The sequence below is a fragment of the Hoplias malabaricus genome, chromosome 4 (genome assembly GCF_029633855.1).
Source record: "Hoplias malabaricus isolate fHopMal1 chromosome 4, fHopMal1.hap1, whole genome shotgun sequence".
NCBI classification, from domain to species: Eukaryota; Metazoa; Chordata; class Actinopteri; order Characiformes; family Erythrinidae; genus Hoplias; species Hoplias malabaricus.
In genome coordinates, this window is record NC_089803.1 from 22,959,397 (window position 1) to 22,979,103 (window position 19,707).

At 38.6% G+C, this 19,707-nt stretch overlaps 1 protein-coding gene across 3 annotated transcripts; it reads left to right on the forward strand.

Moving 5' to 3' along the window:
* The first annotated feature begins 1,018 nt into the window (after positions 1-1,018).
* Positions 1,019-17,736, forward strand: fbxw11a (F-box and WD repeat domain containing 11a). 3 transcript variants are annotated; one of them, XM_066668988.1, is made up of 15 exons: positions 1,019-1,112; positions 1,480-1,618; positions 4,303-4,407; positions 8,850-8,918; positions 9,627-9,846; positions 10,310-10,496; positions 11,611-11,701; positions 11,895-12,032; positions 12,254-12,372; positions 13,538-13,787; positions 14,304-14,422; positions 14,748-14,858; positions 15,343-15,421; positions 15,618-15,782; positions 16,594-17,736. In XM_066668988.1, exons 2-14 carry the CDS (start codon positions 1,580-1,582, stop codon positions 15,777-15,779), a joined length of 1,689 nt encoding a protein of 562 aa, XP_066525085.1. In that variant the 5' UTR covers positions 1,019-1,112; positions 1,480-1,579; the 3' UTR covers positions 15,780-15,782; positions 16,594-17,736. The 3 variants fall into 3 exon arrangements, with proteins under 3 accessions (XP_066525085.1, XP_066525086.1, XP_066525087.1); XM_066668989.1 differs by lacking the exon at positions 4,303-4,407; XM_066668990.1 differs by lacking the exons at positions 1,019-1,112; positions 1,480-1,618; positions 4,303-4,407 and adding an exon at positions 1,640-1,734.
* Positions 17,737-19,707: the final 1,971 nt, after the last annotated feature.

Sequence of the window (19,707 nt, forward strand, 5' to 3'; positions counted from 1 at the left end):
TTTTATAAAATTACTATTACATTTAGTTATGATTAACTTTTTATAAACTAGTTTTTAGACATAGTATAGAAAAGGAAGCGTGGTCTGAGGTTTGTATTTTGGTTGTGGTTTTGTGCGGGTTCCAACGCCACATGGGCACAGAAATCATCAGTTGACGTTCTTCTGCGGTCTCTTGGTCACACTTTTTTAAGGTTTCATACTAAATTTTAGACAAGAAGGGTTTACATTGTTTGGCAAGTAGATGCAGGACGCAAGAGGTTTTTGGAACAGGGGGTGGTGGGAAATGAATTCTCATGATGCTTGATCTACTATAAAGTGAAAATGATCAGCCATGGCACTGACTACTTATTTCACTGATGATAAAGAAAAACACTGGTTTTGAGTGGGCTTGCTTCACAGTATTTTTTGACATTAAAAATACGTAATAAGTATCTTAAAATTACAGCATTCAAATCATTGTGATGTTTCACAGACTTGTATAAGAGACAATTTGGCCTCTGTCGTTGTTACTCCTGGCTCAGGACCGCAGATACTATACTCTGTAACCTCTCTCCACCTCCCCCATCCCATTGACTTCAGTACAGTGCTGTAAAAATGAATTACACTAGGGGTAACGCCAGGAGCATATTTTACCAGGTGTTATTTTAACCGTTCAGAAGCACTTGGCTTAAACAGCATATAAAGGAGTGTGGTCAGAAGTGTTACTCTGGAAATTCTACTACTCCGCAACGTTACTACATCTACAATAGAAGAGCGCTGTGATAGTCCCCTTAGAATCATCTTCAGAGAGAGAGAGACGCTGATGGGTGGGCTAACTGAAATGGTATTGCCTCTGTGTGTGCGCGCGCTTGCTTGCTTATTTATTTCTTTACATTCTCCCCTTGTTTGCTCACAAACGCCCCAACAACAAAAGCAGCCAATCACAAATAAACATTCTTCTCTAAGCCACGCCCCTTTTAAGTTGACCAGAGACGGTTTATTACATAGAGCCGTCAGTTCCCCGCCCACTACCGACCACACACGGACAACACAGGAACTAGCATTTTATAATGCACATGGTTTTTCAGAATAAAAGTTCCATCGTTTAAAGACTGTTATCGGGGATAACACCTGTACGTGTTTTTCAACATTGTGTCTTAAAATATATGCATGCACAAATAATACCTGTTATTCCTTCCAAAGCCATGTTTTAAGTCAAATCTACAACATTTGGAATATTTTAGACGTTTGCATTTTAGCAACTTCAGAACTTAGTAATGAAGGTTGTTGGCGTGGATTTTAAAATGTTAAAAACTTGCAATGCATGTAGTTTTTTGTAGTGTACAGAAATATCAACCAACCAACCAATCAATCAAATCTATAAAAATATCCAGAAAATATATGTCGAATATTACACATTTGTAATTGGAGTTGTTTATACATAGTACACGTACAACGTGTTGTACTAATGTGATTAGATGGTGTACTTTATTTTGACAGGGGTCCAGCTTGCCCTTGTTGATGTGTGGTGTCTGTTTTCTCTGTGTGTGGTGGGAGAGTGGTTTCCATTTTCGCAGCGAAAGGCAGAGGGAACAACAATATGGAGCCGGAGATGGAGGACAAAACGCTGGAGTTAATGGTCAGTGGACTACAGTCACACCGACACAGACACTCTTATGAGCCGTTATAAGCATGAGTGGTAGTGTCCCAGCTTCTCCGTGAGCTCCCGAGTTGTTTGGGGGAAATTTAAAGCTGGTGAGTCGGTTAGCTGGCTGTGTTTTAAGGGCCTAGAGATGATGGATGGTGAAGCTGAAGTTGGCTCCTCATTCGCCAGCTTTTTATTGGAATTTCTTCCGTTCCACCTTAAACAGTGCAGGTCCAACAATCTGGATGCAGAGCTCGAAATGTAACGGCGCTCGGTTTAAGGTGGAACGGACAGTTCGAGTTTAAGATTCGTAAATGGACGAGGATTATTTAGTGTTTTCTATAAAAATGTGGATCTAGTAATATATCAAATTTCTCATATTAACCTGTATTATGTAACGCAGTAATAATTCGTCTGTTTGTAATACACCGTGTCGCAGAAGTGCTGCTCAGCGCCTCGGTGTTGTTATTGGTTGTCAGTTTTGAGGGAAGCGTCCAGTCATTGCGGCGTTGCTGCGCCATTTGCTCAAGTCCTGTTTTACCATCTCGTTTGTATCTCGTTTGTATGTTAGGAAGATGTTTAGACTAATCTCCTGAACCCGGTCAAGTCATTTCATTTATTCATTTGTCTTTTGCTCGTCTCTTCATTGGGTTTTGGTTTAATTTCCTTCTGCCTCAGGACCGTGTGAACGTGATTTTGGTCTCAGTCAGAGAGAGCGCCTCAGTTTAACGGACGTTAAAGGGCCCATAAGCTGAAGGCTACTTCTTAAATTCTGTCTTATATTTAATTTGATTACTGATGTCGTTTATGTGGGTTTACTTACCAATAAACAGTCCTACAAAACAGTACTATTTGTCAATACCCATCTCTCAGTGTCTTTAATCTGGAATCTCAGGATAATTAATTTAATAGTTTCATCTAAGGAGGTAATTTTAATATGATCAATTTAATATGTTAAATAACCTCTGACTTGACTCTCTCAAAAAGCAGTCCAGGCTTACACACGTCTTATAACTTCAGTGTGAACGTTCAGAAACTAACCCACTGTTAATGCACAGTTTTTAATGATGTCACAAAAAGGCTTAGTAGGACTTTTTATGTGGACTTCATGGACTGTAGGTTGAAAGTTATGTTTGAAACTTTAGACCTTGTTTTGTATTGTGTGAACTGTTACCAAAATCCAACAAACAATTAAAGGTTTACATGATTGGGGACTTTGAATAGTTGTTAAATTTGTTTGGAAATGGCCCCAACGGAACATTTCCCCAGTGGCTACTTTTACATCCTGAACATGTTGAATGTTTTGTAAAATGATTTTTTTTTGCAGGTTGTTCTGTACAGTCTTGTAAAGGGTGATTTTATGGTTCTGTTGTTGTTGTTGTTTTGTCGTTAATATCCTCAGCAGTGCTATAGAGGCTGACCTCAACATATGGCCTTAACACCTCCCCAACCCCCACCAAACTATGCCATGTGTAGCACTGCATCTGTTACAATACTGCTCTTTCAGTAGGACATTAGTATAATCCAACAAGGCGACTGCTGTTTTTACAAAATACTAACTTTACAACTTGATAACACGTTTTACTCTTAGCACAGTTGAGAATGGACTAGTTGACGTCATGTCCCTTCTTATTTGTACAGAAGCTCTGTTGTCTCGCCAAGTAAACCCACTCTGACTGACACACACACACACACACACACACACACACACACACACACACACGGCTGTGCCTGATGGCGACTTTGCTTAATTGTGTGTTTTGACTCTGGGTGGGGCTGTGTGTGTGCGTGCAGTTTTAATGTTAAAGGGGAATGCCATAGTTTATTTTTAAGTTTTTGTTTGGTGTAATTAATTAATATCTGAACACTGGCGAATAAATACAGTTCTTTTCTAAACATCCCTCCAGTTACCCCTCTCTTCTGAAAGAGTGTTGTGAGGAAAAATAGGACCAATATGTATTTGATCTTCCCACATTTACATATAATAACTTGGGGGAGAAAAAACGTTGTTTATTTATTCTGTAGATATGGTGACTGCTGCATTCTAATACCACTATTGTAAAGAAACACAAAGTCATCAGGTTCCTTCTTTCATTTGTTTACACGAAAATCTATGGAATTCTCCTTTACCATGAACATTAACTTTTCTTTGCACTGTTTGAACATGGAAGTGAGTGGGTCGCCTTTATCAAATTCTAACCATTGGTTTGATCACACCCTCTCCCACACCCCTCCCATATTATAATGAATAAGCCAAATGCTTAAATGTCTTGTGTGTCTAGCACTGTCTGCAGTTGACTGGGTGTGTGCGTATGTTTATGTATTTACTCACTGTACGTTGCTCTAATACTGTTTTTTTTTTTTTTTTTTTTTTTAATTTATTTATTTATTTTTCTTCTTCCCCCACTTACTCTTGTCCCTTCCTTTTCCCCTCACTCTCTCACTTTATCTTTTCTACCTCCATTTTGTATTTTTTTTATTTCCCTTGCCCACTATTTCTTAATCCTCTCATAAAAAAATGCCTACACATTATGACTCTATTTTCCTCTTCAATATTATCTACCCATTTGCTTTTCCTTTAACACTTCCTCTTTCATGCCTCATTTCCTACCCTCACTACTGTTTTTTTCTCTCTCTCTCTCTCTCTCTTTCTCGCGCGCTCTCTCTCTCTCACACAGTGCTCTTTGCCTCGCTCTCTCTGGCTGGGCTGTTCCTCGGTAGCAGAGAGCCTCTGTGCTCTCAGGTGTCTGCAGAGCCTCCCCACCTCCCGGGCCCACAACCAGGTTCTGCTCTCCTCTTTAATATTCCCTCTGTTTTGCTTTTATTTAAACATTTTTTTACCTCTTCTCTTTCATCTCCTTTTGCTTTTCTCTCTCTTCTCTCCCTGTCTATGCTGCCCCTCCCTCCACCACCCACCAAAGTGTCTGGCCCACAAGGTTCTGTTCTACTCGCTACAACCTTGTTTTTCCGCTGTCTGCCCATTGTTTATGTCTCTGTTCTGCGGCCTTCCAATCCCTCCCACCCCTCCACTCCCACACACCTCACCCCCCCTGCTCTGGTTTGGATAGCCACGTTAGGCCAGATCCGGGCCTGCTCGAGTAGCCTAGATCTAAGCATTTAAGGTTCAGTTTGGTTAGGTAAAACAAAAATAATAATAATAATTATGGGTTTAAAATGTCTTCCCACCATAGAGATATAATTATATGATAAAAAAATAATACATTTAATTCAGAAATAAATATTGCAAAATTATAATCTTAGAAACAGAGACACCCATCAGTAAACTATTCAGAATTAGACCAGGTGACGGTTGGCTGCAGTTGGTGGTAAACAAAATTGCTCTGAAGATGGTAATGTTGGTAATGCAGCTTTAAATACACTATTCATATTTATCATTCATTATGTATAGTAATATATAGACCTATAAAAAATCGCTTTCCTATGATAATATTTTTGTTTGTGCGTTTGTCCCTCCTTGCTCTGATTGTGTTGTCTGTGAGAGTAACTGCACAAGAGAGGAAAAGCTAGAGATAATTAGAGAGAGGGCATGCTAAAAAGGATCAAGTCTCCAATGACAACCTTGGGTCTAGTTTCCTGGCTCAGCGTTATTAGTCTTTCATACAATAGAACGGCTCGCCATGCCATCAGCGTTTTACACTGTAAACGGCATTCATCCTGTCCCTTGATATTTCCTTGAGCTGGTGCTGTTCTTTCTTTTTGCAACAGTACTCAAATAATTCTGACAGTGATATTACAACATTACCACAGCTCAAATCCAAAACGTGTGTGATGTAAGGGTGGGAAATATGTTGTTAGAATCACAAAAAATGTGACAGTACTTTTTCCTGAGCACACCATGTCACCAGAATTTCTTAACTCTTGTCAATGGCAAGCTGTGTTTAAAACCTAAATCCAAGTCAAGTGAATTGGAAGTCTGGAAGTGTTTTCCACCATGACATCTCGGAAACCCTGCAGAGGGAGAGTCTCTGAGCTTGATGAACATTTCCACTCATATAAACTCTTGTTTTGTTATTGTAGTGTACATTATTTAAATTTCAGGACGAAATTTTAAACAGCTCCAAATGTATCATGACCTACGCTGTCGTATCTATTATTGTGGCTACTTTACCTAAATCTGTCTATACATAGTTTTAGATCAGTCAATTTGATCTGAGATCACATGTGCCATATTTCAGTAGTGAGCCTTTCTTTTCAGAGGATGCATGCGGATGTGTAATGTTTGTTGCTCTGTTGTATGTATCTGCCTGTCTTTTTCCCTCCTCCCTCTCTCATTTCTTTAGTCATGTGCCTGAATGAAGAACACAAAACCTAATGCACACTTACGCCTAACAATAATTGGAAATGGCATTGTCTGTTCCATTGTTGTAATGATCCTCAACACTGTTGAAACAATAGTGCTTTTGTGTGTGTCTCCTTTGTTTTTGGGTCATTGCATGTCACTGGAAGAGACTAGGCTGCAACACCAGCCCCCACAAATCCTGGAGCAGTTACGTAGTGCGAACTGATCTCCAAAGTGTATTTGCAATTTTTTTTATTATTATTTATTCATTAATTAATTTATTTTATTTTTGTTATAGCGCTTTGTCTATGAATTTAGAGAAGAATAATATTCAAAAATATATAGTTTTCTTCTCACTGGTTGAGTAGGACGGCCTACCTTCTCCATCCCATTAATCAGTGCAATCATTTTAATCAGCATCTGTTAATTTTTATACAAGAGTAGGGAGTCCTCTTTTTACCCCTATGGCTTATCAAATGATGTTTTATTAGTGACAGTTTGAAAAGACGGTGTAACTCATCTTGGAGGAGGTGATTTTCATGATCTTAGTTAAGCAAGTAGAATCTAACAGGTCTATATTCTTAAACAATGTAATAGTGCTACATCATAAAACAATTATAATAGAACAACTTCACAAACACCTGTAGTACTACATGGAAAAAATAGAAATCTTTTCCAGAAAAAACACTGACTAAATAAGACTAATAATACTACCTTTTGTTGTCAAACATGAAGCTGAATTCTTAAGAATATATTCTTGGCTCCACAATAAGTTTGGAAAAGAATAGTGTGAATTAGGGCTGTTCCATATCGTATCGGTCACGATAATATCGTAATATTTTCAAAAACAATGAAGAAAAAAATTAGTATTGTGATAATCGTGATATTATGACTTGTTTGCACAACAACTATTCTGTGTTTGTTTAGCTATTTACTGTCAAACTTTAAGGTTACTTTTTGTATAATTGTTTCCTTTTGATGTTTATATGCAAACACTACGTTTTCTGCACTTTGTTTGTGTGGTAGATTTTTAATGTTACATTATTTTATACAAAATCAGAGTCTTGGTAAATTACTGTTGTTTACAAAATAACCAAATGTTTACTGATTTCTTTTGTCACATCTTTATATTTGAATATTTAAAACATTTGTAGTAAAATAAAACTTTTAAATAAATAGAAACATTAATTTGTTTAATATATATTGAATTTAATATGATTAATATTAATACAACTTTTTTATTTTGTTGCAATATGTTTTCTTGAAATTAATGAAAGTATTTTTCAATGTTTTGTTCATATCACCAAGGATATCGTTATCACCAAGACACCCTGAAATACCGTGATATTATTTTAGGGCCATATCACCCACTCCTACTGTGAATATCATTTTATTTTTTTTAGGCTTGATTTATTTTCTTAAGAACTGTCACTAAATACAGCGATTAACTCCCAATCAGAGATTAGCTGAACTCCCTGCTTCATTTTGAAAACAATAAAATCCTAAAAGGAAACTTATTAGAAAAAATAATTAAATTTTTAATTTCATGAACATTTTTAATCATCTCTACCAATGCTTTGTGCAGTTTTATGCTGTGGCTTTATCTGCGGTGGGTGGTGTTAAGCCCCAGCACACTGACGTAGAATGATCTGTTCTGTTTGCTTTCCTCATTTGTTCAAGTGTGTACATGTATGATTTACCTTTTGTTCGTGTGAACGTGCACGTTTGTACCTGTATTTGTGCCTGCTGCTTACACCCCCCCCCACTCTTCTGGAGCATGCATCTGGCTTTGTGTGTCGAAACTCCTGTGTGTTTGTGTGAAAATATTACAATGTACAAAATGTTCAAAAACATTAACCTAAGGGTTACTTTCTTATTTAGCCTGAGAGAACAGCATGTATTTGTGAGATGATGGATAGATGGAGAGTTTGGACTGCGAATTGGAGTGGGCAGCTCTAATTATTGGCACACACAGAAACAGTGCGCAGCGCAGCAGTACGCAATGCACTGTACACCCACACAGTGTGTAGGCACTAAACAGCTTCTTAAAAGCTCTTCAAGTTCAGCAGCTCTCCCATGTTTCTTCATCTGTACAGCTCTCCTGATTGAGGAATAGCAGAAGTACACCTGAGGGTTTGCATTTGACAATATGATGTTATTGAAAAGGAAAGAAAACATCACGTCTCTTCAGTGTTCCACAGGTTCTCATGATGCACATGACATACCGTTCTGACTTGTCTTTGTGAGCATCTAGAATGACTGGAATACTGAACAGTTGAGCTGTGTAAATAAATAAAAATCTGTCTGTCTATAAAGACGGATTGGTTTTGGCTAGTTTACATTTGCAGATGATTAATAAAAACCAAAAGAAATCAAGAAAACTCAGTTGTGTTAAATACATTTACAGCTAACTCTCTTACTGGTGAATTTTGTGCAGTTGATGTGTCATGGAAATGTTTCCAAGTGGTGCTATGTCTAGTTTATGTCATATTGCCCAACATTTATTCATATTTCTGAAGAGATGTCATGTGGGCCTCAAAATAGTTTAGTCTAATAAAGACACTACCACAGACCAAGGTTTCACTTCAGAGAAAAACAGCTTGCCGTCCACCCACATAGGGATGAGTTTCATCATGTGTTATTTATAAATTGTTGACTCTCAGTATAAAGCCTAGAATATTTAGCTTTGAGCAGGCGATAGACATTTTGTGTTGTGATTTTTATTTTTTTTTTTGCTTTAAATTTCTCCCCTCAAATGTCTGTGATGAGATTGTGCTCGCCATGAATAATGTGCCTGGATTTCACCCATCTAACCCTATCATTCTCTCTCTGTTTTATGCAAAAGCCTTCATATACACACACGTTCCCCCTCTGTCCATGCCGTTTTAAAAAATATGGTCTCTTTGCTTTCCCCTCTCCCTGTAGAACTTGACAGTTATGGAGCCTCAGAATCTGACGGATGACCTTTCGCCAAAGAAGACCACAGTGTTTAAGGTCTGTCTGTGAAAAGAGTGTTCTTGTTGTGTGTGTGTGTGTGTGTGTGGGTGTGCACGTTGGTTGCTTAATTGCACTTACTAGCCACTTTACTAGAAAAGCAAACCTCATAGGTCTGATGTTAATGACAGAAGCCCATTTGTCGCCATAAGCACCTTGTGCATTGAGAAATGGCTAGCCTTCCTGTTGGCCGTTATCAGTGGTCAGTTTTTAGCCACAGATCTCTCTTGAAAAGGCACATGTTTGTGTGGTCGTGACACTGAACTGCTTTCAAAACCATAGCAGCACTGCTATGGCTTATTCGTATTCGCCCCACATATGACCATGCACCTACTATGTCAATTTTACGGCTGCTGCTGGCTAAAGTTAGCAGTTTTCCTGTGATCAGAATGTGTTCTCTGAGGAACAGGGCATAGTGTAGCTGACAACATGTACAAGAAAACAGTCTCTAACTGAATAATCAGGTGATATAATAGTGGCCACTGTACTGAAGTGCCAAGTAGATTTGTGACATTTCCTAGGTTTGAATATATTATTTGAAATTTTTATTAACAGCCATTGTCAGTAGAATATGGCTGATATCTGTCAATTATATGAGACCATAACTTGATTTCTTTGCCTTTTTTTACTTGACCGTCTAACTGAGGTAACATGGGGCAGTGGTAATACTAAAACCTTGCTCACCAGTGTGTGTCCCCTGCTGTTCAGCTAGGAAACAGTACCCTGACAGGCTTGAGGAAACGTCCATCACGGGCGAGCTTTGAGAAGGAGAAGGAGATGTGTATCCAGATGTTTGAGCAGTGGTCAGAGGCTGACCAGGTGGAGTTTGTGGAGCATCTCATCTCACGAATGTGTCACTACCAACATGGCCATATCAACACTTACCTCAAACCCATGCTACAGAGAGACTTCATAACTGCTCTACCAGGTACAAGCACAAATCCACACATGCATTATTGTAATTCTATAAAACATATCTTATATTAAAAAAAATATATAGACATGTGACATTCTATAATAGGTAACAAAGTGTACTGTAATATTTAGTACATGCTATAATTATTTTTTTGGACACCTTTTAAATCTACATTTTAATCAGATAAATAGTGAATTGACTAGAGATTGTTTTGTTTCTTTGTTGATGGTTCCTCTTTTCCGTCATGTTGTGATTCCATGATTTATTTGAGATTTGTGCAGCTGTTTTTCTGTGGTACTGGTCTGAGAATATTCAGAGAATAATACTAGAGGTTACAGTACTCTGTACTTTTATATGTTTTGGCTAGAAATCAACAACTTGGGCTGAAAAGGGGGAGTCTAAAAATATCTTTTCCATTAATGAAATGCTTAAAAATATGCCCATATGCCTTTCTCCCTCTGTGTTTCTCATCCAGCCCAGGGCCTGGACCACATAGCTGAGAACATCCTGTCATTCCTGGATGCGCGTTCTCTGTGCTCGGCTGAGTTGGTCTGTCGAGAGTGGCAGAGGGTGATCTCTGAAGGAATGCTTTGGAAGAAACTGATAGAGAGAATGGTGCGCACCGATCCACTGTGGAAAGGCCTTTCTGAGAGACATCAGTGGTGAGCAAGAGCACACACTCTGACTCTTCTTAACGGCCACATTCACAATTGTTAGCAAAAAATACTTTTTATAAAAGTCAAAAGATGTTTTCTGAACATTTGCTAGCTCTGCAGTCTGTTTGCACACTGAAAACCAATCTAATGTGTTTACAAAGCCCCAGTATCAGTAAATGAGTTAAAAAAAAAAAAAAAGCAGTCTCGGTCCGGTATGCTAGGCTTTCTCTCTGTCTCTCTCTCTCTCTCTGCTCATGGCAGAGGCATCTGGAGTTATTTTAGACAACGGAGAGAGCTCCAAACTTTGAAAAGCACGAACAGTGATGAGGATATTGCTCTATTCCTGCTCCATAGGTTGGTAATATTGATTTATTTTTGCTGTTTCGGATTAAGGTGGAAATGTCTCCAAATTCGGGAGATGGCTGACAGTGTTACCGAAAGTGCTAAAAATTTAAACTTCAAACTCGGAATAAAATTTACAGAAAAGTTCAACTTCAGCCGCTTACAAAACAGCACCCCCCCCACCCCCAAACATACCATTCCTCCTTAAAAGACAGAGCTTCTGAACGTAAACAATCCAGAGAGAACTGCGTTTCCCCACAATCATGGAAGTTCCCTTTAAAGAAAAGTTTGTTTGAACCCGTTTCACACCTGCTGTTTTACCAAAGCGTTTATTAGTGATTAAACAGGAACTCCAACAGGATTAAAACGTGATTTCACTCCTGTTTACTTAGACTTTCATGGCACGTAGGGGCATGCACATCTCATTAAAAGGGATGCTTGTGTGAATGAGGCCAAACTGGTAAAATGAACCCAGTAGTGCCTGGGATTTAAATGTGAAAAATTATTTACTTATTTGAGTGCTCTCCCACATTGCTAATGGAGATCTACCACACCACACACTAAAGCTCTAAGACTAATCCATCATAACTATAAACAAATGACTATGAATAATTATGTCTAGAGTAACTATAAATAAATAATATTTAGTTATTTATAGTGAAAGAGTCCAAGATTGTGAAAAAAATCTTTTTCAAGTGCTGTATAAATGGGGGAAAAATACAGACTGGCGTAATATGAACAAAAAGTTAATTCGTTTTTGTTTTCTTGTCATTTACAGGGAGAAGTACTTGTTCAAGAACCGCACAAATGAAATCCCACCCAACTCATATTATCATTCGCTCTACCCCAAAATTATACAGGACATTGAGGTGAGCATTTAATCTCACTATTTAAACTCTCTATATTAATCTTTTTTTGTTGTCTGTGTAGGATTTGCCTCCAGCTTTAGGTAATTTATCTTTTTATTTAGTGTAAAGATTTCTGTAACAATCATTTTAACATGGAACTTAGTAATTAGAGCTGTATATTTCCCTTGTGTTTTGTTTTCCCATGCGTGTGAAGACTATCGAGGCGAATTGGCGCTGTGGCAGACACAACTTGCAGAGGATCCAGTGCAGATCAGAGAACAGTAAAGGGGTTTACTGCCTGCAGTATGACGATGATAAGATCATCAGCGGCCTCAGAGACAACTCCATAAAGGTCTGTGGACATCCGAATCCTCACTAAAGGATATTTGGATATTGTATTTATTTTCTTATTGTTCTTATTTCTCTCTCTCTCTTCTCTCTCTTTTTCCTCTCTCTTTTCTCTCTCTCTTATTTCTCTCTCTCTCTCTCTCTCTCTCCCTCCCTCCCTGCCTCTCTTTCTCTCTCTCTCTCTCTCTCTCTCCCTCCCTCCCTGCCTCTCTTTCTCTCTCTCAGATATGGGATAAGCACACTTTGGAATGTCTAAAGATTCTGACGGGCCATACTGGTTCAGTTCTCTGTCTACAGTATGATGACAGAGTCATAGTGACCGGCTCCTCAGACTCCACTGTCAGGTACACATCCAACAGATTGTGTTGTGCATAAATTGTTTAAAACAGAAAAAATTAATGAACACATTTACTCCTCGTTTACATTGCTCTTGATATCACCGTATTACATTTAAGGAAAACCATGTAATATTACTAGGAGGATCGAGCTTGTGTCATACTCTGAGCTCAGCACTGCGGAAACCTTGTAACTTTTGTCAGAGGGTAGGATACCACTACCCACACCCACTGATTTCAGTACAGTGCTGTAAATATGATTCACACTAGACAGTAGGAAGAGACCCAGTACTAAAAAAAAAAATCTTGTTTGACTTTGCTGGACCTCAGCATAGTTTAGGATGTCCTTGTCCTAACACACTATTTTTTAAACTCTTGGTAAATTTCTACATCATAATCAGCTTTGCAGTTATGGAGTTGGTCATGCATGAACACAGAACATTGTCTCGTGTTCTCACATTAACAGGCTGTACACTGTTACTCGCACTGAGAACTCCCAAAAGAGACTTCTCTTTTTTATTAGCAACAGTTTAGCCCTGTAACTTGATTCGTCAGATAATGTTTCCATTTGTAGGTTCAGAACTTTTACACGTAGTTTTTACATTTTGAAATGCACAAAATTATATGATGTAATACTGTGAAAGAGCATTTGTATTTAAAGAAGCTACTGTATTAGTGCTTGCAGCCTTACATTTTGAACAACTATCCCCCCCACTGCACCCCGAACACTGGAGATGGTTGCCCGCTGGGGGGTGTGTGTGTGTGTGTGTTTCAGTGTACGTTGTTAAGTGACAAATAAATGCATGTAAAAATCTCATATCACTTCACATATGAGTGATGACTGTATGCTCTAACTCATCATCAGTGAGGTGCTGATTGAGAAGCAGATTTTATTACGACTCAGACTGACAGCTCTGGACATGCCAGATGAGACTGCGAAAAGCTGATTTAATGGCAATAGCAGATCTGCCGTGATGAATTTCAGTCAGTGTCTTACTTAATCAGCAAACCTTTTTAATTAATTTTTTAAAAACACTCCTATAACACTTTACACAGCTTCTATGATATAATTGGAATGTTGTGTTAGGATTCTTAAAATTACATGTAAACACTTGGTCCTTTTCTCATTCATTTTGTGCTCTCTCGTCTTTTCTTTTCTCTTCATCTCTTTCAGGGTGTGGGATGCAAATTCTGGTGAGGTTTTGAACACTCTAATCCACCATAACGAGGCAGTCCTGCACCTACGTTTTTGTAACGGACTGATGGTGACTTGTTCAAAGGACCGCTCAATTGCTGTGTGGGACATGGCGTCTGCTACTGATATCAGTCTCCGTCGTGTGCTTGTGGGTCACAGAGCTGCTGTGAACGTCGTCGACTTCGATGATAAATATATTGTCTCTGCGTCAGGAGACAGAACTATAAAAGTAAACAATGTTATAAATATACAGTTGTATCCAGAAGATTTTCCACCTTTAATTTCATGCAGAAAATCAGTTTGATCAATGTACACATGCTAGACAGAGAATACACTTCTGCATAATTTAACCCTGAATTAATTTAGATTTTTTTATTTTAAGTTTCCATTTGAATTTGCATTGCATTTTTTAAAAAGAAATGTTATAATTACAATTTTGAATATCATTTTTATGACATAGAAACACTGACATTTGCTCATGAATTAAGTTTACTATGTAAAGCATAGCTTGCATATTTTAAATGTATATTCCATGTTATTTTACTTTTTCTAAATTTATTTTGGTAGCGGTTGTAGTCTTAGTTTTTAGATATTGAACACAGGCTGTGACTGTTATTTCATTTATGTGTTCCTTGAGTGACTGGATAGTGTTACTCGTCTTTATATTTTGGTAGACTGTTTTTATTTGGGCCTAAAATGCTATTATTACTGTTCTAATGGCCTGTTTATGTATGCATGTGTGTAGGTGTGGAGCACCAGTACATGTGAGTTTGTTCGAACACTAAATGGACACAAGCGAGGCATTGCCTGTCTCCAGTACAGAGATAGACTTGTGGTCAGTGGCTCTTCAGACAACACCATACGGTATGTGGGTGTATTTTTACTGTGTGTGAATGTAATGCTGGTATTTCTGCTTATCAGTGAAGTATATTGGGAATGGAAATTGTGGGTGTGTCTAAGAGAGAGATATAGTATGTCTGGCACAAAATATTTCTTACATCAGTATCCTATGAGCTGAGTTTCGACTTGTCGAATTATGAGCGGAAGTCTCTCTAGGGCCCAGTGTATTCCTAAAAATGTATGATGGTTTTCGGGGGAAGCTCTAATGAACTGGGGCACTAGGAATACTGCATTAGGAAAGGTGGACTAGTTCTTGACACCTCTATTTGTGTTTATCTGTGTCATGCAGGTTGTGGGATATCGAGTGTGGGGCCTGTCTGCGTGTTTTAGAAGGTCACGAGGAACTTGTTCGCTGTATTCGGTTTGACAACAAAAGGATCGTCAGTGGAGCATACGACGGGTAACCCACACACACTGCTCACACACAGGCCTTTTGGTGCTGACATTCTGCTGTTCAGTAGAGCGGCTGGATCTGACAGACTGAACCACACTGTAAAGCAGAAGGCTGTTAAAATCGTGAACTGAGTAATGGCTCATGCCTCATTCTGTCAAGGGCTCTCAAACTGTTGTTTTTTTTCCATCCATCACACGCATGCATTTGCTTTATACAGTAACAGGATGTGGGCTCATGCACATATTCCTTAATATGAATTTCCTGCTTTGTTTGAGGAGTGTGAAAATGATGTAAATTGGCCATAGTCAGCATATCTTAAACCAACTGAATGCTTGATTTTGAACCGACCTTTTAGACGGTGCGTACCACCTAGTTTACAAAACACTGAGCGTGCATCAATTAGAATTGATGTCAATATTCATTGTCACCAAACACACCAACACACTCCTTTTCACCAGTGTGTCACACTCCCTTGCTGTCTCATTTTTAGGAAGATTAAAGTTTGGGACCTGCAGGCTGCTTTGGATCCTCGCGCTCCAGCCAGCACACTCTGTCTGCGCACACTAGTGGTGAGTGTGTGTGTGTGTACCTATGTCTCGTCTCTGGCACTAGCTGAATAAGTTGTCTAATGGCAGATGGAAGTACTTGCACGGCTGAATTACTCAGTGTTGTGGTCAGAATTTTAAGCAGTTAACACCCTCCATCTTGTACAGTGATCTTCCTGTGTGTGTACTAAGTGTGGGTTGTCATGGGTACCTTTCGCAGGAGCATTCTGGGCGTGTGTTCCGTCTGCAGTTTGATGAGTTCCAGATCATCAGCAGTTCTCATGATGATACCATCCTCATATGGGACTTCCTGAATGTCTCCCCTAATGGGCAGCCAGAGGGACGATCGCCCTCACGCACCTACACATACATCTCCAGATAGCGGGTAGCCATGTACACACACACGCACACACACAAACACACACAAATATTGCTGTCACTATCTGGACTCAGCACAAGTATTTACACTCTATCCACTACCCCTAATCTTTAAGCATATGCATAACCATATCTGCAAATTCATTCCTCATATCTGTTTAAATGGTAGAGGCCATATTTAAAAACAAAGGTATACTTTAGTTATAGGTTGTGGGTCATGCTCGTGTTAGCTAAGCAGGCTAACATCATAATGCTAAATTAAACGTATCACAATTATATGTAGCGGTTTAGCTCACTCTGTTTTTAGTGGAGTGTATAGTGGAACAAAGTAGTTTAGCTGATGATAACTCTCACATATAAAGTGCAATTCTTCTAAGTTTAAGTCCAAACATCTGAGTTATACAGCTACCTTAGTGTTTACAAAATTCATCTGTACATTATTACATTGTACAAATATATACAAACACGTTCTGTAGTTTTGCATTTTTTGGTTAGGCTTCCATTAACATGTTATAGTATGTTGTACTTTTTTTTTTTTTTTTTTTCAGCTGAAGTACAGAGAAAGACCTTTTTTTTCAGTGAAATAATAGGAATGGAGCCATGCAACCAGAGTTGACAATAATTTAAGAAAAAATTTAGTCTTGTGCTCCTCCAATAAACATCTGTCATATAACACACACACACACGTACGTTCTTATCCTAAAGCATCATATCACTTGTCAACACATAAACACCCTTACCCGTGCAATTCAAGATAAGCAACACACACGCTTTATCTCAAGAGACTGTTTTGACTGTCTATCTCTCCCCTCGTCCAGGTGCCTCTTATGTGTGCCAGTGTGTCCTGGGAAAGCTGAAAGCTGATTGGTTGTTGGCTGTGTCTGTCACAGAAAGGTGTCCAGGGAACCACCTCCTCTTTTTCATCACTCCAGTCTGATGAGAAATCTCTCCAGTAACACTCTCAGAGTTTTGCCTCAAAACATTCACATAAATACTCTGAGCCAAAATGGAAACACTGTCTCTAACACACACACACACACAAACAAAATACACAAGTAGCACAGACGTAACAGTATTGCTATATGATATTGCATTAATTCTATATCCACAAACATGCACACACTCAGAATGAAGTGTATAAGCTTGAGACAATATCTATTGCCACAGTATTGCTCAAATTCTTAGAATATAACGTTAGGAAATACTTAATCTCAAAATCTTCACTAATCACAACGTATGTACACAGAAAACACTGTCGAAAGACAATTTTACTCTTCTGCCTCAATTCTGAAAGTACTGGATGGACACGCTGATGAACGAGGGATGAATTTACTGCAGAGTACGAGAAAGAGACTTGACAAATCTGCATAGGAGGATGGAGTGAATAGGCTATAAGGACAGACTGGTGGAGAAAAGATGCACAAGGGTGTCTGCACCCACCCCTCTTTTTCCATTGTCCCCTGGCTTTTCTTCTGGACCAGGGATGCACACCCATCTTTAAACTGTGGTGAACGACCGCTCTAAACTGGCAGAACTGAGTCTGGTTTCTCAGTCTCGCCTTGTCCTGTGCTGGTCTTTTGGCTGAGACTAGCGTTGTGCATGTGAGACAGCCTGGAGTGCCTGTCTCTTTTAAAGCATCTCCTCCTGTTTCTGTTTCTTTTAATTTCTTACTGTTTATATTATTTTTTTTCTATTTAATTGGACTGTCCATTGTATGCTTGCGCTAGGCATTGTAGAGCTATGTGTTCCACTCAATGGCTAGTGTATTTTCTTTTTGTCTTTTCTCTCTCTCTCTCTGTCTCTCTCAAACACAGTCTCGTCTCTCTGCCTGCTTGCTGTATGAGGGCTGAAACTAGTTGTTAACAGAACTGTCTTGTCACAAATTGTGTTGTATATTATTATTTTTTAAAGAAAAATGACATTTATTGTGAATAAAGTACATGACTATTGCGATGTTTTGACATTGTATTATGTGTGCTTTTGTGCTTAAGCTTTGCCTTTGGTCACGTAGTTGAGAGGTTTTGTGTGTGTGTGCGGGTGCATGTGCATATGTATTCTGGATCAATAGAGGGGATTTAGTGTGGGGTGAATTTGGAACATGGTAAATCCCAATTGATTCAGTGACCAAATGTGACATTTGACCCTTTTGCACCTAAGAGATAATCTGAGATTGCAGGGCCACCACAATCATAGTTATGAACCGCATACCATTGTGAAACCAATGATAGACTGTTCTTTTAATGGCCCACAGGTGGTGCCATTGCTCCATCTGTAATCATGTGGCTCGTGAAGTAACCTCCATTAAACGAGCTGAGTTCATTCATATCAGTACAAGCCTGGACTTAACTGCTGTGACTCCTGTTAAAGACATTTGACTGATTAGATAATTAGAAACAGTGAATAAATAAAAATCCCCCTACAGCTATGGCTAAGGTTTTGTCAGTATAAATGCCCAGAGATACCTAATAGGCAGTGTTTTATATTACACCTTTATATATATATATATATATATATATATATATATATATATATATTGTGTGTGTCGGGGAGAGGTAATTCTCTTAGTGCCTATTTCCTCTGCTTCCAGACATGACTCTATAGGTGCAATTCTCGGATGTCATTAGACAAGTTCCAACAGTGTGCCAGTCCAGGTACAGCTCAGTTCAAAGACTTTTTTGATACCACAGCCCCAACAGTGTTACTGGCTCAGCTACCAATTAAATCAACTATTCATGAGGTCAGAATCACTTTTCATATATATAAAATGAATTGTTTAAAACAAATATATCACATGGTTCTATAAAAAATACTTCTGTGTGGAGTGTGTTCACGGTGATGAACAGAGCTGCGGATTCCACAATGTTGAGGAGAATGAAAACCATTGACAGCTGGCAATTACAGTTAACTATGTATCCTTGAATTATTTCTTGATGGCAGCCCCAAAACCACTAACAAGAAAGTCATTGAAATATTAAATAAAATACCTAAAAATGTGGTGTTTAACTCAGTCTTTCCCTCTACACTTTGTAAATTATTGAATACAAAATATTCACAATGGTAGAAGTGGTAGTAATTTTAAACTGAAGCAAATACTTACAGAAGAACTAATGCAGGAATATTTCAGTGCTGTTGTGCAGACTCACTACACAACCAGCTCCAATAGGTTTTTAGTTAGGCGCTGATGAATTAAATGCCATATTGAGGTTTGCAGGGAAAATACAAACTGTGGCATGTAGTGATTCTCCAGGTCTTTGGATTTTTTATTTATTTATTTATTTATTTATTTAGTGTGTGAGTGTATGTGGATTTTTTCCCTCTTTCCTTTTCCTCCTTTCTCTTTTGCCAATGTTTGGACAAGTCATTTGTTGTTAAAACTAAAGAGCGTTTCAGTTTCATTGAATAGAGCTGGGCCATGGTTTTTGTTGTGTATGGAAGGAGGAGAAAAGTAGAGAGAAGTGTGTCAGTGGTTGTTGTGGTGTGAGAATGAGGGCATTTAATGCGCATGTTTAATCCTTGTTCTACATTGTGGGTCTGGCTGTTGAGCCTGAGTATAGTAGTGGTTTACCGTGATTGTGTGTGCGGTCATGCATTTGTGGTTGCCTGTGTTGAGTGATACTCTGAATTTACACAGCACACTATAGTATTAGTGGCTACACAGTGGGTTTATGGAACCCTATTAAGTGTGTGTGTGTTTGTACATAGAGCACTATAGCAGTGACAGATTTTTGCTGTGTATACCTGCCACCTGTTTAACATCCAACCACTTGTTATACATTTAAATAACATGTTTTTATTTAATTGCCTTTAAGGTTTATACTGTGGCTCATTCAAAAAAACTCTGGGACAAAAACAGGAATGTGGGCTTAACTGCAGTCATTTTGAAACTGTACAAGCTGGGTCTGAAACTTTAACAATATTTACACATTTTATCA